Here is a 26,556-nt window from a genome sequence, read left to right on the forward strand (position 1 = left end):
TACACACACACACACAAAATAAACAAAACAAAAACAAAACATAAAAAACAAAACAAAAACAAAAACAAACAAACAAAAACAAGTGCTTTTAGTAAAAAATTGCAATAATAAGATGAAAAAACTACTTGATGAGGAACATTGTTGCCACCACCATCATCAGATTATGCAATCCTCTCCAACTATCTTCTGGTCTGTGCATTTATATTACAAATCTCTAACTTCCTTTTACGTTCTAATGATTGATGATGTGCACCTAATCATACCAACATTTTAAATGGAATTTGACTTTATGTTTCTACTGTATTAAAATCTACTTACAACCACTCTAGACAATTCCTTTCAAATCAAGGATTTCATGAACAATTTGCAATTATGATTGAAGATAAAATGACTAAACAACATCAAGATATAATATATACTGATATATACAATAACAAAGAAACTGAAATTTAGCTCCACAAATAGAACAAATTTGGTTACCAAATAAAGAAGTAGATGTGCAGGACCAAAGTGATTGCAAAAGTATTTTAAAAACATAGCCAAGTCAAGGATAGAGAGTTTAGAGTACCTTGGTGTCATTGTCATTGTTGCTATTGTTGATGCTTGGATAGGTTGTGAGTACGGCTCATGACCCATTGTAGCATCCAAACTCATTTAATCACAAATACAAACATAAAAACTATTTAAAAATCAAATAGATGAACCACAATACAATGAAAAGTCAAATTCTCAAACTTTATGGTAATTTTACCAAGCAGATTGAATTCTAACTTTGTAATTCAAGAATAATATCAATAGAAATTAATTGAATTTCAAATTCATATTCACATCTTTGACTATTTATTTATAACTGCCAAAATTGTTAAAGGTTTTCCCAAATTGCTAAAGTTTGTCAGAGTTAACAAATTTTATATACCTGTGGAAACCCTTACTTGGTTCTTCATGATCACAAAAAAGTTCATTATTTACTACCTTCATGAACAAAGAAGATTCAATTAAATGTCATCAATTTGTTATAAGATATGCTCGTTTAGTTACGACAGAGCCAATGTTTACAATTAGGAAAATCAAAACACAAAGCTTCTTTTAGCCAAAAATTTTATTTATGTATTAATATATTTTTTGGCTTGTACAGATCCAAGCTTCTTTTTAACTGAAATGCTCCACACTAAACTCAAAAAGATTTAAATACAAAAGCTACTACTCTTGGCTTAATAACTGGAACTTTTAAATTACATTAACACTTATCTTAAAATAAGTAGGTTGCTGAATTAAATAAATTCTACTCAATTCAAAACACACTAGCAATTTTTATAGTGAGGCTAACTGTCTGCTATACAAAAGCTAATTGAAAATTATGTTTCAAACAAAACATATGTATGCACATTTATGTTACCAATATCAACATAATCAAACCAACCCATCAACAAAAAAGTAAATAATCGCTATGTAATAGTTTATAATCCAACCTAGATTGATTCTAGTATAGGGTTGATTCTGATGCCAAAACCCATATCCCAAGGCACATAAGCAGCTTGCCCTTCCCCCTTTTACTATTTCAATCCTGTAGTAAAATTTGATATATTGAAAGGAACCAAAATTGAGGGAGAACCTATATTAGGGTTTCGAGTATTGATAAAAACCAATTCTAAATCAAAACAAAATCTGAACCAATTTCTTACATCAAAACCAAACAAAGTAGCCGAACCTAAATCCTATTAAACACCCAAAATTTATATAAAAGATTTTACCTGGTCTATATTAGGGTTTCGAGTATTGATAAAAACCAATTATAAATCAAAACAAAATCTAAACCAATTTCTTAAATCAAAACCAAAAAAATAGCCGAACCTAAATCCTATTAAACACCCAAAATTAATAGTAGTTATAAAAGATTTAAAGAATTATGAATTTTTGTTACTAATATAAAAGCCCATGGAAAGTTATGATTATTTATTTTAGACCTATGACATTTATTTATTTCATACTATATTTAAACCCATGGAATTTACATAATAAGAACTCATGGTCACAATTTAAATAACAATATTCATAATATTTATTTCCAAAACTCATGGTAAGTATTCACCTTACAAGCTCATTATGATTATCTATAGAAAAACTCATGAGAATATCACATTATTTCATTATTGTGGCTGTTAGTTGTTACCATATTTTATTTGAAACCCATGGATATTGCCTCTATTAAACCCATGGAAAATATTATTCACAAGAAACATTGGAGGTTTACTATTTAAAAGCCCCAAAGAAAATATCATTTACAAAATAATCAATTGCAAAAATTATGAGAAACTATACATATTGTTATTTAAAACCCATGGAAATTAATACCCAAAACCTATCATAAATATTTATTAAAACTCATGAATACATTTCATTTTGCCAACAACTAAAACCATGTGGACTAAAAATCCATGGCAATATATGGTTTCTTTTTTCATTTTGTAGGGCTCATAATGAGAAGGTAAAAGGATAGGCCAAAGTGGAGAGAACCACCAAGTCAGAGGCCCATCAAAATACTCAGCCCTCATGACTAAGCTCAACATGAAATTCAGTCAAAAAAACTCATGCACAAACTGACCCAGTTGGAGAATTCACTTAAGTTCTATCTTTCATTGGAGAGCACCTTAAGAAGCAACCAAGCTCCCAAACCAAATTAGGAGCTAGCCACTTGTCCCATCAACCTCTCTGCCATTGCCATTTTTGACGTGAATAGTATTAAGGGGCTGGGCTGACACCAAAAAGATAAAATGCAATAAATTTCATTCTTCCTCCCTAAGTTTCAGTTACTGCTGGAGGAAGCCATGACCAAATCATCCAAATTTCAGCAACCTAGCTTCTAAAGTACTAAAAATATCTAAAAACTAATTCATGAACCAAGCCCATGAATTCCTAAAGGAGAAATTTAGGAAATGTGGTTTGGAGAGCATAAAAAGATCTCCAGTGGAGGTCCCTGAAGTAGGCTAAAAGCTTGACGCCTGGCTTGGGGTGATAGCTCTTACTTTTTTAAGCTCAAATCTTAGTTGCAGCAACCAAGTTCTAGCCCCATGTATATCTTGATCTTATTGGCCGAGATCAATCTTCAATCTCAACACTTAATGACATTATCCAAAGAAGATAAAATACCCAAAAGAAAATCACACCATTTTTGGCCAAATCCTAGGTTAGATGCTTTGAATTTCAACTCCATCTGACACTACCCAAAAGAGACAAACATTCAAAAATGAGCTCACACCATTTTTGGCTAAATCTCATGATGGATATTATGAATATTCTCTTGCTAATTAGACCCAACGTTTTTGGCTTTTGCTAATTGCTCCCTAAGCTTCACTATAAAAGGAAAGAACCATCTACTCATCAGGGGACGAAATCCTCTCAAAGCCTCCATCAATCTAGCTATTTTCAACATTTAATTTAGAAATAAGTTCCTTTTTAGTTCATAAATGCCCATACCCATCAACTCACAAATATTCCTTCCATTTTCTAACAAAACCCAGTACCATAAAGGTCTCATGATTAGCTACAATCAGTCTCTCTCCACCATGGCCAAAAATAGCTAAGTTCCTTTACCATTTTATTCCCACGTCACCATATATTTGCTCACGCACTCATATAAAAGTAGTTTCCATCATTTACCATACATCCTTCCACATATTCCATCATGGGCATAAGAACCTTGGTTAAATATTTGCTGCACTAAGCTAGGGTCTTTCTCTCCCTTCATTCCATCCTAAATTTTCCTCTTTTACTTGTAATTATGAAGCCTTTAATCCTTGTTTATTGCTATTATAATGAAGGCCATAATGTCTTAGATACTATAGAAGTTTTCCCTCATGTTGGCTTAATAATAATGAGAAAAATATATAATTTTTATCATGTAAACACATTTATTAACTTATCAGATGTTATCGTTGAAGGTCTTTCATATTCACTGTTGGACCATTTTCCTCTTGTGTACTTGTTATAATGGATCTACTTTTATATTTACTGACTACGGAGGAAATGCATAATTTTTACTGTGTAAATACATTAATTAATTTGTCGAGCGTCTACCGTTGGACGTTTCTCTTTTTACCGCTGGAATATTATTTAAGCACTTAATGTGGTGAGCCATCCTTTGTCATAACTTATCTTTGTAGGAGGTATTTTTGAGGCTTTATTATAATTTTTGTGGATGCAATCCGAACCTTAAGCAAAAATAAGCTTTTCACACTTCACTGATAGCCTTTGGGCCATATTCCAAGCCCAAAGCCGAGTCTCAGTCCTCGCTTCAAATATCGTATTGGCGACAAAAAATTTGCCCCCTATAAGGCGCAAGCGCACTTAATTTACTAGCAAGTAAGAAAGATCTCAATCTAGCTACTTGTTTCATTTAATGTGGTCATGCTTATATTGAATAGGTTGATTTAAGGACAACTTAAAGCGAGGTCTTTATTAGTTTCTTCCAATATCCCAACGATGGTACTCATTGAACACTTTTTTGAAAAGCCATCAATTTAATTTTTTTTTTTTTAAACAACTTTAGCCTTGATTGAATTGGGTTTTTTTTTTTTTTTTTTTTTTTCTTATGCACTAATACTATTTATGATGATGCCAAAATCATGAAATATTAACCATGTTATTGGCATGTTAAATGCATTTCATGCAAATATGGTCACATTGCTATGAAGCTTTTTTATATATGCATAGACATATAAAATAAAATACTCAAAAAACTTGTAAATTTTAAACGGTGTCATTTCTATTGAATATCTCAATTCAGTTTCAAACAGATTCTTTTCAAACCTCGCTCATATTCATCACCGGCAAAAATAGGGCTAGTCTAGGGCCAACTCAACACATTTTGGTACAAAATGCAAATGTTAAATGTATTATTACTTAATATTTTATTAGCAATACTTGAATTAGAAAAAACAGTCCAATATTTTATACTATAATTTAATAAATTAATTGGACTATTTTCATATATTTATAAAATGTATTAAAAAAAACTTTTAATTCTAAATATATTGAAACAATCAGTATCGGAGTAAATATCATATTTTAAATGGTCATTGTCTCTCTTAGAAATGTTCAACTTCAGTTATTGAAAAATAGATTTCAGTAATAAATTTGTCTAAAAAAAAATATTATTTCTAATTTTATTTTGATAGAGAGAGAAAGGAAAAGTAAAATTTGGGAGATTGAAAATTTTTACACTCTTAAGCTAACGCAAATATGGTAAAACCTATAAATAACAAGTTGAACATTTGAAAAGAGTATAATATTTTTAAAATAATTTTTATTCATTAAATATTTGGGCTTAATTAAAATTTTTATAGGCATTCTATCTTCTTGTGTCTCTACATGAGTCCCCCCGGAGTCGGGGTGCAGCTGTAGCTAGCTGCATATTTGGGGCTACTGACAGCTGCCATGGGTCACTTGCTGCTGCTACCTAAATTGAATTTACAGAGCCAATATCTGCTATTGGAGCTATACTTGCAGGAATTGACTGTACAGGTTTAGACCATGTGATGGTGTTTGCTTGTGGGGAATTACTCGGGTTAAATCAAGTGTTTGCTTTTCGAGTTTATTCCTATGGTACAAGGCAAAATGCTTGCAAATGTAATTTGTATTTGTCACATCTTTTCTTCTTTTGATGAATACAATGTGTAAGGACTAAATTTGGATCCCTAGACCAAAAAGTCGATGGACGTAGGCCCAAAAAGCTCAAAACAATAAATTTGTAGAGAATGAGTTGGAAAATTAGGCTTTAATGAATCAGACAAACATTAAAGTAGATTCAGATGACACTAGTTTGCTAGCTACATGACTAAAAGTCTAAAACATATTTTAGTCATTCTGGACCTAAATTCTCAAGGAAAGGGGTGAGGTGATTAGGAAGGAGAAAAAGAAAAATCATGGCTTCTTGGTGGCTGAATGTGAATGAAACCTCAGAAGTTTCTTGCACTAGTGCAACACATACTTAAGCCTGTTATTGGGTTTTTACTAAATTCAAATGACTATTGTGTTTACACATTTGATGAGAAGGTATATAGGCTTCTTGTGACAGTCTCAACCTTATTAATTGAAAAGGTGGCGTCTGGGTAATTCTATATTGATTGCATGCTAGCTATGCCCCTTCTCATGTTTCTTGTTTTGTTTAGGTAAGCTCGACTTGTACATACCTATAAGTGAGGAATAAGCCTTTTTAGTTCTCTCCTGAATTAAAAGCACCGGTCAAGGGCTCGAATTTTTTCAGTTAAAAGTTAAAGAGGAATTAATTTTTTGAAACCCAAAATTACCCTAGAAAGGTAGCAACTTCTCATTTTAGCATTTTTCTTTTTAGACAAATTTTGGCTACAAACTTAATTGTAGTCCAAAAGACCATACAAGACCATACAACCTGTTACATAATAAAATGTACCAAACCCAAAACAAGCAATAATGATAAATGGCATGTGCCCTTAGATTGCACATGACTCGCTTAAAATAATTGCATAGAATCACTTAAGTGTGGTTTAATAAAAGAGCACATATATTCTTATTGTTAGTTTGTAGCCAAATTTTGTTATTTTCTTGACTTTTATCTAACAGTTGTTTAGTAATTTTTTCAAATAAATAGTTTTGATAGAATTTACACTCATGAAGTTCACTCTATAATGATTGTTCTATATCATTTGGCTAAAACACTAATTGATTTTTTATAAATAGTTATTACTGGAAGCAATCATTCAATTATGTAAAGATGGTATTTAAGTATTATCATAATAGTTGAGGGAAAAAAAAAAAAAAAACAGTTCACAATTATCTCATTAAACCAGTTCCTTCACTATGAAGATGCATAAGTAGAGATCAAATCCAATGTATAAACCTTTGGGCCTTTTGGCATGTATAAACTTTTTCTTTCATTAACAAGAGACCATCAGATCATCCCTAGTGTTTCTGATATTACCAGTTACAAACATTCTGCAAAAACAAATAGTTAATGTAGAATTTCCTTCCCTATATTCAGTATGTACAATAAAGTTCCAAAATTTAACTCTTTCTCAGTGCATATTACACAAGGTAGCAACAATTTCTTTCCTCTCATTCTTGAAACCAGGTTGTCAAATTGTCATTTTGGATTTCATGGACAACTTCAAACCGTTCACATTACTTTCGAAGGGAACTTTATGTTGGCCCATAAAACCATAATTTCAGAGAAGAGTATGAGAAAAAGCACAATAATTATTAGTCACCATGACTGATGAAAAACCACAAGATGAAATGGGCAATTAGAGTGGCCTTTTTTCTTTTTTTCAATCAAGCTCCACTTTGAGATGAGAAATGAGGTGCTCTGCCAAGTGGAATCACGAGATCCTTCATAACCTCGTATTCGTCCAAACCTATCTGGGCACCATCCAACACCTATTTCGCCAACAACATAACCAGCAAGTTCAGTTAAAACTTTCCTTATTCAAAAGACATGGAAAACATCCAAAATTGTAGTCTTGATTCCACATTACAAAGTTAAAGTACAAAGGTATGAATCTTGGCATTGAGAGCCATCTATTAGCAGTATAATGCAGCTAAAAACCCAAGAACTTAAATTTTTTACTTTCAACATCAGATATTCTTTAATTTTCCAAAAAAACTAATATCTAGACTCATAAGCTGATTTAATCTCATCGGAAATGGCTGATAAGAAACTATTCTTCTTTTTAACACTAAATATATATATATATATATATTAAAATTCTAGCATATAAATAAACAGACTCTATAAGCCCCTAACTGCAATATAATAACTTAACTTCCTATAATACCTAACTGTGAATCTAAGACACGTGCCAAGCTTGGCATAGTGCTACCTAAAATTTCACATGACTTGTTAAATATGTAAGATGATAAGACAGAATATAATAAAGGGTACCTTCTGCATCAACATCCTCCTATTAGTCATGTGTGGGGTAAGTGCAGGGATCCTACAGACAGAGAGAGCTTCAATGAACAGAAGAACGATCACTTGCCATTGTTTCATTCTGAAAGCTGGAAGTGCATCAACAAAAGTCATTGTATCCAACAAGCGCCCCTGTATCCCAACTTCTTAGTGTTTGCTCACCAAATAAAAACAAGTCATTGATATTTGGATGATTACACTAACTTTAGAGAATTTTTTGCCAAGAAAAGAAGCATAAAATTGTATGTTAAAATTATATGACATCATTCCTTCAGCCCTTGTATCAAAAATTCTTAGCAATTGCTCACCAATCAAAAACAATTGATTTGATGTTTTGGATGATTACACTAACTTTATAGAGGATATTTTGCCAAAGAATTGAAAATGAAAATTATATATTAAAATTATGTGATATCATTCCCTCATAACCATCAAGCCTTACCATCTCATGGTGTGAAAATGACCAAAATGGAACAAACATATATTTTCCAACATATTATTTTCATGTGATTTTAAAGGGATATTCAACTGCAAAAGTAGGGATTGCTGGGATAATGACACAAGTATTGAATTGCTTAGAATAAAAGGAAAAGAGAGACACAAGTATGACCAAGAAGATTATGCTAATGAAAAGAAGCCTAACATAAAAATTGGTAGTCAGGGAATTATTGGCTCTCGATATACCTAATAGCCTGTTTAGATTGAGGGGGGAGGAAGGGGGAGTAGAGGGGTATAGAGAAGAGTAGGCTAAAAATAGGCAAATTTTGGGCCAATTTCACTCTACTTTACTCTACTCCCCATCCCTCCCCCTCAATCGAAACGGACTTTAAGAGTAAAATACAAAGGGACAAAGTTTGGCTGCAAACATGATTGGAGCCTTGGGCTCCAACCACCAAAATAGGAAGATGACATTCAACCAAGTCAGTTGTGCATTGCACATGATGGGACACATGTCATCTTCCTATTGGTGGTTGGAACCCAAGGCTCCAAACATGTTTGGAACCAAATCTTTTCCCCCCCCCAAAAAAAAAAAAAAAAAAAAAAATGCAGATACAATTAACTCATGGAAGGTGGTAATAAGAGAACGGAAAGCTGAAAACATTTTCATCCATAATTGATTTCATGTCATAAGTTCTTCACTGGCTTTTAACTTGTATCCCTCTCTTGTAATATGAACATATTGTATACTCAATTGACAGCAATAAGAGACAGGATTCCAGAGGCTAATCTACCAACTGATGTTATCACCGTGCTATGCAGAATAAAACTTAGTCCTACACATGCAAAGAAAACATTGAAATAAAAATGTAATTGGTTCAGCTGGAAATTAGATGGCATGAGACTTGTAATTCTCCAAAACAAAAAATGATGGTTCCAGTTTTAGAACTATGCAAAAAGTAAGTCAACAAACTAGGCACAAAAGTCCAACAACAAGCATCTAGTAAGCCTAGTCATAGATAAGAATAATAAAAAAAGTAAGCCTAGTCATAGACAGTTCACAAAGAATTAAAGAGACTTCATACACCTGACTTGCTACTTCTCTTTAGGCTATAATAAGGAATTTATAGTACATACTTCATGGACGTGGAAGTAATTTAGAGACAAGAAACCACTATGAGTACGGATAAACAAAACCCAAAAAGACTGGATTTTAGAAAACTTAAACAAAATGTGTAACTTATAGCTTACTTAATATGAGGAAAATATTTCCAGGGGTTTTCTTCTTTTCTCCCTTGAATGGACCAAATCAGCATTTAGTTCCTTAACTTGTTTTTTTTATAAGTAGTTTCTTAAATTAATTTCTGTAGATGACAGTTTCTTAACTTAATCTTAAGGGGCTTTCTCAAAAAAACTTAATCTTAAGGGGAAAACCAGTGCAGCTCTCTTCATTTCATTATCCATCAATGCTGAAACAAAACAGACAGGTTCAAGGTTAATACCATTCCTTGCTCCAAAGTAGAAATTGGTGTTGGCAGTCTTAGATCAGCACTTAGTCCAGGCAAAGCCCGAGCAAGACAACCGGCAAGTGTTTGCTTGATTTCAGTTGAACGACCATCTGCCAAGGTAATCTTACAGGGGTACTCCCTCCCATTTACTGATAGATATTCTTCATGAAGACTTTCGTCCCTCCCATATATATAAGCCAAAGAAGAAGATGTTATCCACGAAAAGAGAGCCATCCACATTGTCGCAAAAGGAGACAACTAAATGACATTAAAGGTTGTATACAGTCAAATATAAATCAAAAATAGTGAAATAAAAACTGGTATGTCCTTGGTTTGAACAGAATAAAACTTACACTTAAACCAAAACCCTCTGGTGGAGGGTCATACAACGAGTCTTCAGGGTCAAAAAAATCGGATTGTGGAATTCCAGGCTTTGTTGGCCACTTCAAAGGAGCTGGTTCTGGTTCAAGCAGATCACCATCTTCCATCAACTCCCCTTCATCAGCATCATGGGAATGTGGCAATATAGTAATTCCAGCTTCAGACACTGGATAATAAATGTGAGACAACAAGAAAAAAAAGAAGTTAGGGGTTGAATTAAGCTGTCTAGAACGAAAACTAACTTGGTACACAAATTAAAGAGTACACAGTTATATACCAGCATCAGTGACATCAAATTCACCAGAAGCAACAGCTTCTGCTGCCTCACTCAATGCTATTGCCACTGCTTCAGCCGATGCAAAGCGTAGCATTTCATCATTATCTCCCACATCTGTACTGCCTAATATCTCATTACTTTCTTTATTTTCCCCATCGCTAAACTCACAAAGATTTCCACTCCCAGTGCCATCAACTTTCTCATCAGCCCAGGTAACAGAGCGACTAAGCTTCTTAGTACCTGAAGGTTTAAGAGAGGATTTGATCATTATTTTACTTGATTTGGCCGCTTTCTCAGCTTGGACTTCCTCTTCTGCTTCCGCAGTACTTGAATTGAAACTAGTTTGGCAGGGATTTGATGCTGAAGGCACTTCTTGTATTCTAGGATCATCCTTTTTGATTATTTTACTCTTTTCCCCAATTGATCCACTTGATTTCCATTCAGAACCATTCTTTGTGAGAGCAGGTGGGTTTTCCAATGTGGAGAGTTGACCATCTAAATCCATATAACTCATTTTTTCTTTTGGTTCTTTAAATTTAGTGTTGGAAGCAGTCTCTGTTGAACCTGACGGCATTTTTGAGACACTATATTCATCTTCAGTGATTATAGTACTCATGAAGTCCATCTCACTAATATGGAAGTCTTTTTTACCACTTGACATGGTATTGTTAACTTTGGACCCTGCAACATACAATCCAAGCTTATTTGATGCCAAAAATTATATCCTCCACTTTTCTCAGGAACCTAAACATAAGTCTCAAAAGATACAACTTAATGGTTGCATATCTGCAATGGATCTGATATAACAAATCAAAGAGAGACACTATCCACACTCCAAGCTAAAAATTTAAAGTTCATACCTTCTTTGCGATTTTTGGAAGGTGAAGGCTTGGAACTATGGTCTCTCTGTGGAACATAACCTTCAATTGCATTTGATGGACCAATCCACTGCTCCAGAGACACTTCCCCTGCCTTGATTTCTTTTTTTTCCTGAATCTTCAAGCCAGACAATCCTAAATCTCCATTCTTTCCTAAATTCCCCTCAGAATCCAAACTCATATTCCCAAACAATCTCAGAACCTCATTAAGTTTTTCTGAATTTACAACTGAGCATCTCTCATCTTGCAAGCTCTTAGCAAAAGCTTGGCTGTTAACAGCACAACTTGAAGAGCAATACATGTATGTCTCCTGCAGATCATAAACCTTGTGTTCCTTCAGGGAAATGCGAAACCGGCCCTTCCTAGGGCGATCAGAGGGCAGATAATTGCAGCACAAAGGGTAACCACAGAGGTTTGTAATTGAACGCTCAGTCACAACATCTTCATAGTCACTGCGTGTCATCAGAGATCCAGCAGCAAAAAGGTGGCTTTCATCGCTAATGCCTTCAAGGAGGGAAAGTTGCAATTTGTAGACAGCATCTTTCAGAGAGATTGATTGATCCTTTGCCATTGGAAAAAGACCACCTGAAGTAATGATCTAGTTAGAGAAATTTCAAAGTTCAAACCTTTCAAAACAGATTGAAATCCCCAAACTACACAAAACGGTACTTCAGCTAATATAGTTTTACAAGAAGAAAAGAACAAAAGAAAATATAGTTAGGAAAAAAAAAAAAAAAAAAAAAAAGGACTCCTAGAAAGATAACTACAACTACAGAACTCAGGCTCACTGCAATTTTAGAGATGATAGTAGTAATAACAACAATTTCAAGCAATTTTACTGCTGCAGTGTTTCCTCATCAGCCATAGACGTGAAGGTAACAATTTTTAACACCACTTTCTGTTTCATAACAATTGTAGCTCAATACATGGTCTACAGTCATTGGTCCTGCCAGTTTATAGAGGGCCAGGATAAAGTTTGAAACCCCAAGAGGAGGGAAAGAAGAAGAAGAAGAAAAAAAAAAAAAAAAAAAGAGTAGGAGAGAAAAGGAATGGATGTACATGCAAAGGGGCTACAACGTAGATCTAATTATTAGCTCAACCAAGTATTCAGACATGGAACCATGAAAAAATGATATGCCATCCTCTACGACATACTATCAACATAAATGGGACAAATTAATAACTGGAAATTTTAACTTGACTATGCAAGTGGAGAGTTTTATTAAACAATTCAGATATAACTAAACTGATATATCTCGTCCATAACCGTAGCTTATGTAGACATATAAACTAATTGGACAACCCCATAGAACCAAACCAATCTCTAGTTAAAATAGAAAACAAGGTTTCAACATAATAACATTACAAAAAGCCAACAGCAAATCCCCATAGAACCAACCTTAGTATTATCAATACCATTACCCTTGTCTCATTCATCATAGATAGCTCAACATAAAGCATACTGACCCATCTAAAACTATTCAAAAGACACAAACTCAACACAATATTTACATAAGACACCATAAAATTTTGCATTCCCAACTAACAAAAATGCTTCAAAACCAAACGTGGCCAACGCCCATGAGTCATCGTCTCTATTGCTGTTAGAATCAAAGCAAGCTACTTTGGGAGGTTTAACAAGCAAAACCAGTGGGGATTTGGAACCAATGGGGAAATGCCCAATTGCCCAATCTCTCGATCGGAAATCGGAATAAGCAGTGACAGGACCTAGCAAAATGCTGTTGCCTCAGCAACATTACATCAACCGTTGTAAACACTAGAAGTTGTCAATTGAGCAAAAAAAGGCTATTGGGGTCGCCACAGAAACGTTCTTACACAAAAACTCATCTTATTGTAGCAAAGATACCTCAAACTCAAAGTATTTACATGCCCATGATAATAAATAATTTACAAATATTAAAATTCAAACTCCCACTACACTACAATGAATCAGTTTTTTTGCAGATTCGTCATAAAAAGTCCACATAGAAAGAAAGAAAGCATTTTTCACAGTCTAATCGAACTGAAATTCACTATTTTACTCAAGAGTTGTGTTCCAAAGATCAAAAGAACATAAATTTCAGAACAAAGCTCATATATCCATATCTAGAAATATTATGCAAAGAGAGAGTACTTACGAGAACAGAGACTTAACAGTTGGGTTGGACTTCGAGTTTGCGACGGAGGGCACGGTGGGCTAGAGAGAGAGAGAGAGAGAGAGAGAGAAGAGGTAAGTCAGATCAGAGAGAGCATTCGATTTCGCAAAGGCATTATTTGGGCTTTATAGATTAGGGTTTCTACTCATACCCAGAACCCAATTCATCTCTATCTATGCATCGCTCTCTTCGGATAAGTCCCTTTCTATTTTACGTTCTTCTTTTTTGACATTTTTTTTTTTAATTTTTATTTATATAGATACACTGTCCAATTACATGATTAAAACTCAAACTTTCTTTTTTTTATAAATTTTTTTTAAGAGACGATGCCACACTATCTATACCATAGAATTGATAATTTTTATTTTGCTTTTTGTAAACCTCACGGTAGCTCACTTCAAGGTATGTTAAAGATCGTGATGAGATGAACTAGTAATATATCACAGATGAGCAGTTTTTTTTTTTTTTTTTTTTTTTCCCTTTTCTTCAAAAGTTTTATTGAAGTTTATTTTTGTTAGAGATATATTAGCCCATTAGTATAGATCCAAGCCTAATTCTACTTTGTGTGTAAACCAAGTCTCCTACTTGTATTAGAAGTCTTTTAGTCTAGGGTTTAGTCTACTATATATACATATGTTATGGTTCATTATAACACAGAATTTGTACTACACTCTAATATATTATTGATGTAGCCATTTAGGGTTTCCTCCGTAGATATAGACCGTTAGGTTGAACCACGTAATTCTCGTGTGTTATGCTTTTGCTTCCGCATCCATACTAGCATATTCAATATGGTGTATCAATGCTAATATTTAACATGATATCAGAGCCACCTTCTTGTGGCCGATGTTTTTTTTTTCACTGTGTTCATCTTCTTTGCCTTCTTACTGCTGCCATCAAAACTCTTCGGTATAGTCATGTCACCATTATAAGTCGCATCAACACTGCAAAACCATTGCCTACCATAACAGAGCCAAACTTCATTCAGGGATCTTCTCAACCTTATCAAATCTCAAGATTTCATCAAACTTTCATCTTGAGTTTGAAAGGGGGTGTTAGAGATATATTAGCCCATTAATATAGGCTCAAGCTTAATTCTACTTTGTGTACAAGTCAAGTCTCCTACTTGTACTAGAAGTCTTTTAGTCTAGGGTTTAGTCTACTATATATACACATGTTATGATTCATTATAACACAGGATTTGTACTACACTCTAATATATTATTGATGTAGCCCTTTAGGGTTTCCTCCGTGAATGTAGGCTGTTAGGCTGAACCACGTAATCCTCGTGTGTTATTGTGTTCTATACTTTATACTTTTGCTTCCGCATCTATACCAGCATATTCAACATGGTGTATCAATGCTAATATTTAACAATTTTCTTAACAAATTCTATTTGTATTATTTAATATTTTAGGTATTCATCTATCTCTTTTTTTATTTCCTCAACTTTAATAGATTCATTTTTTCTAATTGGTATTTTAATTGCTCTACTTTGCACAATTGTGCATAGCTAAGAATATATCTTTTATTGGGGAGGGGGATTAAAATGTAATGATTAATTAAATTATTTATATACTAATATTATGTTTTATATGGTAATGTCGAAAAATCACAAGATTTTTGTATAATGGTTTTTAGGGCCTCATAAGATCAATGAGGTCTTGAATTCAAGATTACTAACTAGCATATTGGGATTACTCAAAAGGTGATTCATCATTGTAATTACTTAATATGTGTGAGATAGTGTAACTATACATACTCAAAGGAATAATCGGGCTCTTGAATAGCTTCGGATTTTTCAACATGCAAATTAAGTATTTTATAAACTAATAAATGTAAAAAAAAAATTAAAAATTAAAATTAAATAAAAAAGTGTCAATCAAACTTAATAAATACATCCTTAGATTAAGAAAAATATTACAATTTTTATCTATCTTTTAATCAAAAGCAAATTGTATGAGAAAAGAAAATCTATCTCGCTAAATCTCTTAAACATAACCTAAAAAACAAATGTGTATATATTCGATTGGTTAGTTAGAGAAATAGATTGTTTTAATCTTATTTTATTACACTTGCACACATACAATCGAAGGAGCCTCTATATATATATATATATATATATTTGGGCTTTGAGGGAGCCGTGCCCCCTATCCCTTAGTAGCTCTGTCGCTTTGCACATGATCAAACTATCTCAAGTAAGTCTCTCTTAACGTTTTCATCAATAAGAGCTACCATTATGTTCCAACAATTTTTCTAATCTCAAATTGTATCTTTTCTTGTAGTTTCACTTATCATTTGAATATTCTCATTTTAGTTACATTCATTGTATGGATAATTTTATTCTTAGTAGCTCAATATTCAATACCATAAAAGTTGTATATAGCACAATTGTTATCTTACAAAATATGATTTCTTAATATGAAATGCAGCTAGTAGACATGTATTAAGTTGTCATTGATTCTTCTCTTAAAACAAATTAATAAATAGAAGTTGGCATTGGTTCAGATTGTAAAAATCTTAATTAAGGCCAAAAATTTTAATAAATAAAAATTAGTTTTCTTTTCAAATTTTTTAAATTTTATTAATAGGTTTTACTATATTTGTGGTAGTTTAAGAGTGTAAAAAATTTCAATCTTAAAAAAAAAAATAAAAAAATAAAAAAATAAACTTCTCCTTTCTCTTTCAATCAAAATTAATAGTTTTTGAGACAAATTTATTACTGAAATCCACTATTCAATAACTAAAGTCCAATATTGCCAAGAGAGACAATGACCATCTAAAATATGGTATTTATTCTAATATTAATCGTTTCGATACTTTTAGAATTAAAAGTTTTTTAATATGTTTTATAAATCATATGAAAATAGTTCAATTAATTTATTAAATTATATATAAAAAAAATTGATTCTTTTTTCTAATTCATATATCGATTAAAATATTAACTAATAATACATTTTGCATTGGCATCTCGCTCCAAAATGTGTTGAGTCGGCCCTAGACTAGGCCCTATTTTTGCCGACCATGAATTTGATTATTTGCGTGAGGTTTGAAAAGAATCTGTTTGAGATTGAATTTAGGTATTCCATAGAAATGACACTATTTAAAATTTACAAGTTTCTAAAACTTTTATTTTAAATTTAATACTCTATGCATATTTAAAAAAAAAAAAAAAAAAAAAAATCTTCATAAACTTTTATTTTAAATTTAATACTCTATGCATATTTAAAAAAAAAAAAAAAAAAAAAAAATCTTCATAGCAATGTGGCCAAATTCGCATGAAATGCAACTACCATGCCAATAACATAGTTAATATTTCATGGGACAAATTACAACCCACCCACATGTAGTTTGACTGAAATTGGTTGTTCTTTTCAATACATAATAAATAAATAGAAGTTGTCATTGATTCCGATTACTTACCAGCCTACCTTACTACTGCTCTATATGGTTGCCTAAATCTTTTTTTTTGCACATGTTTGTGTTTTTCTGTTTTGTTATCCCACCTAAATTATTTGGCGTATGCATATGTTGATTTTTTTTCTCCAGTTTTTCTTAAAATTTTCGGTTTTTAGAATAACCAAATTGGAAGGATGGCCAGATCACATTCAAGTCCTTTTAGACTAACTTTGTAAGCTTGACCTAGAAATAAGGGAGTGCATAAATTGGGTTGGAGGGTTTTTACAATCTAATTTGACCTTGCTAGGTTGGAAAATTCTAAACCCAACCTATCACAAGTATAAAAACAAACTCAACCCAACTCACGTGGGTTAGGCTTAAATGTTTCATTTTTAATTTTCTAGGAAAAAAAAAAGGTTTTCATCAACTATTTAAGGCATCTTTTAGATAAAGTATTACATTCACATAATATGCATAGATTGAATACCAAATTTCCAAATTCAACAAAACTGGTTTTCAAAATACCAATACAAATCAAAATAAATTATTGAAATAAGTTTAATAAAATAAACATATATATTAGGTTGGGTTGAGTCATATGGGTTCAAAATACCGTCAACCCAAACTTAACCCATAACAATGAAAAACTAATACGAGGTGTTGGGTTGGGTTAATTTCGTCAAGTTGGGGGTTGGATGCAAACCCCTACTTGGAAACATAAATCTATCAAGTACCCTGATAATCTTCTCACTACAAAGTGCTGCTCGTGCACTAAGTGTCTCTTCAATAGTATTTTGTGGTGTATATGATACAACCACTTCATTCCTAATAGTGTGTGATAGGATAGTTTAAATCATGATATTGGCCATTATATCTTGGGAGAACAACCTTCGGTTGGACAAGTTAAATGTCTAACACCTTCCTACCTAGTAACTTACCCCCGAACTTAGTCAATCAAATTTAGATTAGGTCTTTTAGATATAATATTCATTTTACTTTCTTTTGGTAGAAGGTACCTACATAACATATCCATGTAATTTTCTTTTATTAGATTGTATCTTGGACTAAAGAATTAATTTATTTTCTATCATTTCATGTATTTTGGATAATTTATCAATTAAAAAGTTGTCCCGTCAAATTGCAATTCTCACACAACTCTTTGTCTTAATTTATGTTCGATCACACTCTCTCTTTCTCTATTTGTTTTATCAACAACGTTAATGCCTTTTCCTCCACCAAAAAAAAAAAAAAACATTAATGCCTAATTGATGGTGATTTTCTTCAGCATTCACTACCATTATTTACGATGGTTCAACTATCATTTACAAATTCTTTTATATATATATATATATATAATCACTTGATATGCTTGTTATTGCAAAAGCTCTTTGCATCAATCTCTCAACCGGCATTTTTCTCCAATTTCAAAATACATTGAATTTCTCTGCCACATAAGGGATCATTGTAGTTCCTATTTTCTAGTTTTTTATTATTATCTTTTTTTCAATAAACCTGTATATTTAACTTAACTCATGCTTAGATTTATGGCAGTATGTTCAGGATAGTGTTTTTATCCCAACCGATTTAGAGGAAAGTCCCTCCAACTCACCATGTGGAAACTTAAAAAACTATTCACATGTGCTTTTAGTCATTTGATTTACTAAATAGGTATGTGACTTATTTAAATGATGTAATTAATAATGTGATTTACTACACTTGATGGTCTTATAAATTACCATGTAATGGATTGGGGTAGATTCTTCCAACCCGGTTTGGAGGAAAACTTTGTCCATATGCTTATGGTGGTAGGTTTCTGTTAATCGCTATCATGTGCTATGAACTTTATATTAATTTAGATTTATATTTAGTATATTCAAGTGAAAAAATGGTGTAAACAACAACAGCAACAATGTGATTTTGTCACCGCATTAATAGCTCAATATTCAGATTCTAGTCGATTATGGATCCTCAATAGATTAGTTAGAGTTGCCATATGTATTCTTTTCCATCATTCTATTCTCTCTAAAGTCATACTCAATGTTATTCCCTTAATTGATATGTCATTTTTTATTACTTCTAATAATGTGATTTTTGGTCTTTCTCTACCATTTTTTTTTGTTCCCTCAACAACCAACTCATTATTTCTTACCATTGCATTAGTCATTCTCCTTTAAACATGATCAAACCGTCTTAAGTGACATTCCCTCATCTTTTCATCAATAGGGGCTACCTATATCTTTAAGCGAATTTTCTAATTCTCATTTCAGCTACACTTATTTTATAAATATGTTAGTTCTTAACAGCCCAACATTCAGTACCATTAAGCAAATTTGTTGGAATTTTCCTACACTTTGGTTCGTGGATCTTAAGAACAACTCAAATTTAAGTCATAAAATCACAGAATCCATGAATGACATTTTATAACATATAACGTTACTCCTTCAGAATGTAAAATCACCCATACCATATGTAGAAAATTATGGAACCATAAGATTATTCATTTTGATTCTTAATGCGGTGACAAAATCATCAATTTTCCAGGATATTCAAATGGCAGGGATTGGAGTGGTGATTCGTGATTCAGAGGGTGTAGTGATTGCAGCTCTCTCAGATAGAATTATTCTGCCCCCATCAGTGGAAGACGTAGAAGCCATGGCTTGTCGATGGGCGATGCACTTTGCTCTCGAGATTGGAATTCGGGATGTGGTGTTTGAATGGGACTCTGAGGTTATTTTTAAACATCTCACCTCTGACTCAGATTGCTTGGCTGCCTTTGGTAATCTGGTGGATGACTCAAGGCGTGCTGCTGCCAATTTCATTTCCTGTTCTTTTTCTCATGTTAAACGCAAGGGCAATGCCGTTGCTGATAACCTGGCCAAATTGGCCAAGCACTCTATTGCTCCTCAAATTTGGTTAGAAGACATCTACAGTGATGCTACCAATCTTGTGATAGCTGACAGAAGTTTCTGTTGATTCAATAAAATTAATTACAGTCTGAATTCTTCAAAAAAAAAAAAAAAAAAATCATCAGTTGCTAACATTATCCATGAAATTAATATAACTTTTTGTATATTTTTGTTTACAACTTGCTAAAAACTTTAAATTTGCACTTATAAATTCTTGTAAAAATATTTTACACTTGATAACAAATATGCATTTTCGCTCAAAATTTTAATAGGAAATTCTATTTGGTCGAATTTTTCCATACTTTGGTTCATGAATCTTAAGAACAACTCAAAGTTAATCATATAGGATTATCATAATCTAAATCAATGAAGGAAATTTGATAACATATAACATTACTCTTTGAGCAATGTCCTTTACCTGATTCGTTAGAATCTCTAATCACCACCCCAACACTAGTTCCTTTCATCATCCGATGTTGCACCATCCATGTTTATTTTATAAACACCAGCTGGAGGTTTTTTCCAACTTAGTTCACAAGCATCCGATCCTAGCTGAAAGTAAACAGAGGCTTCTTTGCAGTCATGGATAATTCTAGAGGCAAAACACCATATCTGGTTTGGAGACTAGTTAATAGAATCATGCACCATTTGGTTACGATTGAACCAGATAGACCAAGCTGTCATGAAGAAGATTTCCAAGTCTCTGGAAGTTCCATCTGATAGGAAGCTCATAGCTGTGTAAGTGAAGTCGCATTTTTCACCAGTGACTGCAACTGGGCATTCTTTCCATTGTTTCCAGACCTAGCCTCTCTAGCTATTATACATCTAAGGAGTGAGTGTGTGATTGTTTCAGCGGTTCAGCCTCTTGCCCACACAAAGGACAACTTAATACCTCTTTTGCTCAAATTTACCATTATTGGAAAAGCATTATTGCAGGTTCTCCAAGCAAATATACGGATTTTGGGGAAATTTTTAGGCGCCAAATTTCCCTCCATGGTGGTGATCTAGGGTCCCCAGATGAGCTTTCTCCCTCACTATGTGATTCCACCACACTATATAGTAAGCACTTTTGACAATGAATTCTCCTTTTATGTTACCTACCCAAATATAAGTTTGTCTTCTGGTAGGTCATAGCTTAGGGGAATGTTAAGAATTGTTTCCGCTTCAAAGGGGAGAAGCAACTGAAAGTTAATCATATAAGATTATCTTAATCACTGAAGGAAATTTGATAACATATAATATTACTCTTTGAGCAATATCCTTTCCGTGCAAACCGACAATCATTCAAACAAGGTGTGTTTACTGGGCAAAGTTTTTCTATGGACACGTTTTGTTACGCACTTAAGACATAACTTGAACATCAATCTGTGATTAGATTACATCATTTCCGCATAGGGTACAACTAATACTTGTATAAAAATAATGTAACCACCATTTGACATGCGTGCTAATTATGACAGGGTGTGCAGAAGAGTGTCTCTGGACTTGGTTCGCTAAAGTCTTCTCTTCCTCTGTTTCTTCCAATTGCGTGACAACTGGCTACTCCATCGTAGAGACGAACAAAGGGGAATGACCTAGACATATAGAAGATTGGGGCGAGTTTTGGGCAAGTATGAATAATAAGAATAATAACCCATTTTAATTCAACCCATACACGTACTGATTCATACTCGATTGGATCATATAAATAATCGAACCTGACTGACCAAACCTGTTTGTTCTTTTTTTTTTTTTTGTTTGTTAGGTCTACGCATTTATAAAACAAGCTGGAAAGGTTTTCTTTATGCATTAATCAATAATTGATCAGAATCTATCTTTATCATTTTATTATACACAAGATAAAGAGAACCACCCGTGAAAGACCAGCCACTTGGGTTGTTTTGATCAGCAAAATAATACATCATACAACTACCACCATCACTGTCACCACAATTTTAATTTCCACACAGAATACGTCACCAAACCAAAATGAAATTCCACCTTCCCACTCTTATTACACACCGATCGTATGAAAGCGAAATTATGATATTAATGTGAAAATGAAATATATTTTAACTATAATTCACAAACCAATGGCTGCACAAACGGGCAAAAATACACAACCAGTGATGAAAAGAGTAAATCATCCAAGGTTTTTTATGCATACAGTTTCGGTTTTTTTTTTTTTTTGGGTGGTAAATTGCATAAAGTGACCGTAATTCAAAGAGAAAATAATTAAAAAATGATATGTAATTACAGTATTTATAACAAAAGAAAAAAAAAAACATTGAACTTTCTCTTTTATGGATTCCAAAGGAAATCCTGCAATGTAAAGCACTCTCTCCACTTGTCTATTCATCCATGGTTTTGGACAGAAACTTTTCCTACAACTGCAATATAAACAAAAATTGTTTAGCCAAAGCGTCCCATTTGAATCAGGAAAAAGAGAGATTGAAAAAAGAAATGAATTTACCATTTATCAATTGTTTACAGTTCTTTTTTTCTTCTTAGTTTTATTGAGAGAATGTATTTTTCATTGACAAGTAGAGAAATGAGATTCCTGTCCAACAGCTCCAAGCATTCTACACGCTACTTCTAGCAACTTCCCTGCCATATGAAATTGGGTAAAAATAAAATGTTAAGTCAACTCAATATAAAGCCATCTCACATGCATATATTAAATTTGAGAAGTGAAAATTAACAGGTATTAGTTGAATTATCCAATTTTAAATGTTGCCATAGCTACGTACCCAAATATAAAAACTTAAGGTCAGCTATAAAACATAAATGAACAAAGACAACAAATCATGCCAGCCGAGTAGGAAAGTGAAAGTGTAGGAAACAATTAAGAAATAATAGAGTCGTGGAAATTAATCATAGACAGGCTATTGCTGGCATTGAAGATGTGAAATGGAATGTGGTTCACAGCTTGTCCACCCTGGATTTTCTCCTATTTTAATGCTTTGTTTTTATACACATGGATTCCTTCGCAAAAGCCCATAACTCCCCTTGAATAATTCAACTAATTAATTGAAGAACCTTCCTTAGGCCCACCACACCTTTTTTTCAATGATTAATTATTTATTTAAAAACAAAAGTAGAGACAACTACAGAAAGTATAATCTAAAGTCTAAGTTGTGAGATCATACTGATCATTACTTCACACCTTTACTTCACACCGACAAATTCCTCCCAAATAATTATAATATCACACACTTTGCAACAAGGCCTACAACTATTTTACGTGATATAATAGAGAAAAAATTATGGGTCCATGTAATAATGACAAACAGTTAATTACAGTTTACTGTATAAGACAGTTGCGGCAAAGTGTGTGAAAGTGTGTCAAACAGTCAATTACAGTTTACTGTATAAGACAGTTGTGGCAAAGCGTGTAAAAGTGTGTCGTAATAGAATTATTCATTCCTCCCCATCTCCAAAGCTCTACTTCCGAGCTAAAAACCACCACTTTCACTATCTCCTTTCTAAAAAAGAACCCACATTTCAATCACTTTTAGCAATACTCCACCAATATGCGTCCATTTATAATCTCTCTTTCCTATCTATTCCTCTCTGTGTGCTTCCACAGCACAAAGGTTCCCCCACTAATAAAACAGTGGCCAAAATTAAAAGCACTAAATCAACAAAATGATAACAAAAATTAAAAGCACTAGTCAATAATCACATCATGTAATAATTTCTCCATTATCGCACTAAATAAAGTGGCCTATATTAAATGGTGTGATAAAAAGTGGCTCGTCCCTTCCACACGCTAATTTACAAGTCCACAATAATTAACCCGTATTTATAATTCTATCTACCCACCACCACAACCATCGTCAATTAGCAAACAGAATCCGTGGGTTCCATTAACTCCAGTAAAGTCTGTCCTTGCCATCGGGTTCGAAACTTTGGATTCCATGTATGGTAAAAACCAATTGGTGTATAACTCTAATGGTGAAAGTGTAAACATCATGAAATAGACGTCATAGCTTCAAATCCTACTGTATCTACTGAAAAATTATCAATACAGCTCATCTGGATATCGGAACACCTTCAACATTCTCACCCCTAACCCAAAGCTCCAAAATTGGACAGAACACCAAGCATAGAAATAACCTATATCTCACAAATTCTTACACCCCATTCACCCAAAATTTCAGTCAAATTTTCCACCACCAAACATGAACCAAATTGAGATTTTACTTTCACCTAGCATTACATTAGAATGAACATAACAAACTACATGAAGCAATTGACAATAATGATAATAACAGAAACGCAAAAATCTAATAAAAGAGTGAAAGCACATAACAATAGCAATAAGAATAACATTACCTCTCCTGGGCTTGGAGACAACCTTAACAAGTGGACCTGTTTTCTTCTCAATCTTGGTCTCCTCCTCCGGTGGGAACAAAACCCCATCAATCCCTTGCACCGAAATTCGACCATCGGTGTAAATATCCGGGTCAAACAAGTAAGCCGACCCATCTCCTTGCCCGAATTTCACAGACCCATCAGCCTCTTGAGCCACAACCTTGTGCGGTAACCGCAGAGTATCATACCGGACCTTCCCGAACCTCCTCACTGCATTGTACATACTCTCCTCAGTCTGATACTCCGGTATGATATGGTAATATATAATCTGCTCCGGTGCACCAGGCTCACTCAGCTGGTCCGTGGTTAACTTAGCCATGGCTTCGTCATTGGGTGCCAAAACCGTCAATACATACCCTCTGAAACCAACCGACCCATCTCGGTTGCTAAAGAGGTTAAATTGACTAGAATATCTGCCATTTCATTGTAGCCACCGTAATGTAAGAGTGTGTGGATAAAGTCCTTGACTTGCTTCATACCATTGAAGTGGCCATGGGGTCCACCAGGGCCTGGCGCCGGGGCCGGAGCTAGAGAAGGCCCTGGGGCAAGCGCATCGTAAATCGGCAGCACCGGTGGAGCCCCAGCCGGGACCGGTGCTGCCGGTTTCTTCAACCGGTGAGTTCTGGGGTCCACCTCCGGTGCTCCCTCGGGCAAAACAGCGGAGATGGACCGCAGGTTTCTTCTCCGGTTGAAGTCTTCTTGCACGGATCGAGGAATCAAGAGGCGCTCGATCCCGTGGATTAGCCCGTCGGGTCGAACCACGTCGTCGGGCCGGACAATCTCGGCCGAGTCTATGAGTCGGTTCCCCTGAGTCTTCTTCAAATGCACGTGGTGGTTGGAGAGAGTTGGGTGGCGAAACGAGGGTGAGGACTCGGCGGGCCAGTCTTTGGAGACGATTCGTTTTGGAACAATGTGGAACATGAGGAGAGTTTGGAGGGACTTGAGGTTACCTGGCTCGAGTAAAAAGCGTTTGAACTCTGGGTCGAGTTCTCGTTCCAGAGCTTCATTTCTGGGAGCGAAGATGGTGATGTTGTGTTCCCAACAGCTTCCTCAAGAGTCTGAAGTAGAAGGGCTTTTTCAACGAGTTCAGCGAGCTCGGTGTAATGGGAATCCAAGAGAGCTACAAGGACAGAGTTTGAGTTTATTTGGGTAGTAGAAGAAGATTTAGAAACTGGGTTTTGAGGCAATGCGGCATAGGAAATGGAAAGTGAAAGAAAGAGAAGAGTCAAGAAGAGTTTAGAAGAGACACCATAGAGATGAGAATCCATGGCGCTCATCAGAGAAGAAGGTGTGAGTGAAATTTGTTGGTTGTGCAGTGAAATGGGGATTTGGTGGCAGAGAATTAGAAGAGATTGAGATAGAGAGGGTTTTGCTTGGAAGAAGAGAAAAGAGGAGAGAGACAGAGAGAGAGAGGGACAGGCCAGCACACAGAGAATAGGAGTGAGGAGTGAGAAAGAGAAGTGAAGAGAGAAGAAGAAGAGTTTGGGAAGTAAAGTAGAGTTAAGACTTAAAAAGTAAGAGAAGACTTGTTGGGCTGTGAATGAGTTCAGACAGCCTGGGATGTAGGGACCACACGGCTAACTTGGTATCATCGGCTGATGAGTCTGCGCGGCTTTAAATTCCTCTCTCTCTCTCCTAAGCCAAGCCAAAATTTGTGTACTACTGATCAGTTTTGACTTTTGAGTTTTGACCCTTCATCTTTCTGCCAAACAAATCTAATAAACAAGTAACTAGTAAGTACTACTTACTAGAACTTTTTTGCAAGTATGAATGATAAGGTAAGTAAGGTCATTGGACAAGTTGTATCTTTATGAAATGAATGGATGGAATAATAAAGAACTAATTTCATTATTTATTATATTTCTTAATTTGGTTTTTTGTATGTATTTAATGGTTGTTGACGTTTAACATGTTTTTTATTCCAAGGGGTTGTTGAATTTTTTTTTGGTAAACAAGGGGTTGTTGATGTTTAGCTTTAACTTGGTCTTAAAAGAAAAGGTCATAACATAATATAATAAGGTCGGGAACATATGAGAGAGGTGCATGAATCTTTATTTTATTTATTGTTTAGTGTAGTTAATATGTCACTTTATTAGGGGTTTAAAAATGAACTAAAGTAAATTTTAATGAAACATTGATTAGGTTCTTTTTATTATTTTGCCCTATTCTATTGGGTAGCCAACATAATTTTGACACCATAGCTCGTTTTATATATCATTTGAAAGATTTAGAGGTGGGAGCTAGCCTTATTGACAAATTCATAATCATTTATCGAATAGTACTTCAAACTATAGATTATATATGTTTTTGCTTAT

General features: G+C 34.0%; 3 protein-coding genes across 3 annotated transcripts; 1 reads left to right on the forward strand and 2 right to left on the reverse strand.

The window, feature by feature from the left end:
• Positions 1-6,865: 6,865 nt before the first annotated feature.
• Positions 6,866-13,787, reverse strand: LOC112003808 (putative RNA polymerase II subunit B1 CTD phosphatase RPAP2 homolog). The gene is made up of 7 exons (XM_024036023.2): positions 13,563-13,787; positions 11,407-12,009; positions 10,547-11,227; positions 10,242-10,435; positions 9,883-10,146; positions 7,916-8,074; positions 6,866-7,410 (listed from the first exon to the last, which is right to left on the reverse strand). Exons 2-7 carry the CDS (start codon positions 11,993-11,995, stop codon positions 7,306-7,308), a joined length of 1,992 nt encoding a protein of 663 aa, XP_023891791.2. The 5' UTR covers positions 11,996-12,009; positions 13,563-13,787; the 3' UTR covers positions 6,866-7,305.
• A 5,742-nt stretch (positions 13,788-19,529) lies between these two features.
• On the forward strand, positions 19,530-19,952 carry LOC112003796 (uncharacterized). Its single transcript, XM_024036008.1, has one exon. The coding sequence runs from the start codon at positions 19,530-19,532 to the stop codon at positions 19,950-19,952; it is 423 nt and encodes a 140-aa protein (XP_023891776.1).
• Positions 19,953-21,913: 1,961 nt separating this feature from the next.
• LOC112003793 (fasciclin-like arabinogalactan protein 16) lies at positions 21,914-25,734 on the reverse strand. The gene is given in 5 exon segments (XM_024036006.2): positions 21,914-22,254; positions 22,338-22,471; positions 24,203-24,601; positions 24,604-25,278; positions 25,281-25,734. Coding segments are annotated over 4 exon segments (1,386 nt in total). The 5' UTR covers positions 25,519-25,734; the 3' UTR covers positions 21,914-22,254; positions 22,338-22,397.
• Positions 25,735-26,556: the final 822 nt, after the last annotated feature.

The sequence above is a fragment of the Quercus suber genome, unplaced genomic scaffold, assembly GCF_002906115.3.
Source record: "Quercus suber isolate HL8 unplaced genomic scaffold, Cork oak 2.0 scaffold_63, whole genome shotgun sequence".
Lineage (NCBI taxonomy): Eukaryota > Viridiplantae > Streptophyta > Magnoliopsida > Fagales > Fagaceae > Quercus > Quercus suber.

Coding starts and splice junctions, on each gene's coding strand:
- LOC112003808 (XM_024036023.2), bottom strand. CDS start 11,995: ATGGCAAAGGATCAATCAATCTCTCTGAAAGATGCTGTCTACAAATTG. Junction 10,436..10,546: donor ATTTGATGTCACTGATGCTG/GTATATAACTGT, acceptor TTTATTATCCAG/TGTCTGAAGCTGGAATTACT. Junction 8,075..9,882: donor CTACTTTGGAGCAAGGAATG/GTATTAACCTTG, acceptor GTTGGGATACAG/GGGCGCTTGTTGGATACAAT.
- LOC112003796 (XM_024036008.1), top strand. CDS start 19,530: ATGGCAGGGATTGGAGTGGTGATTCGTGATTCAGAGGGTGTAGTGATT.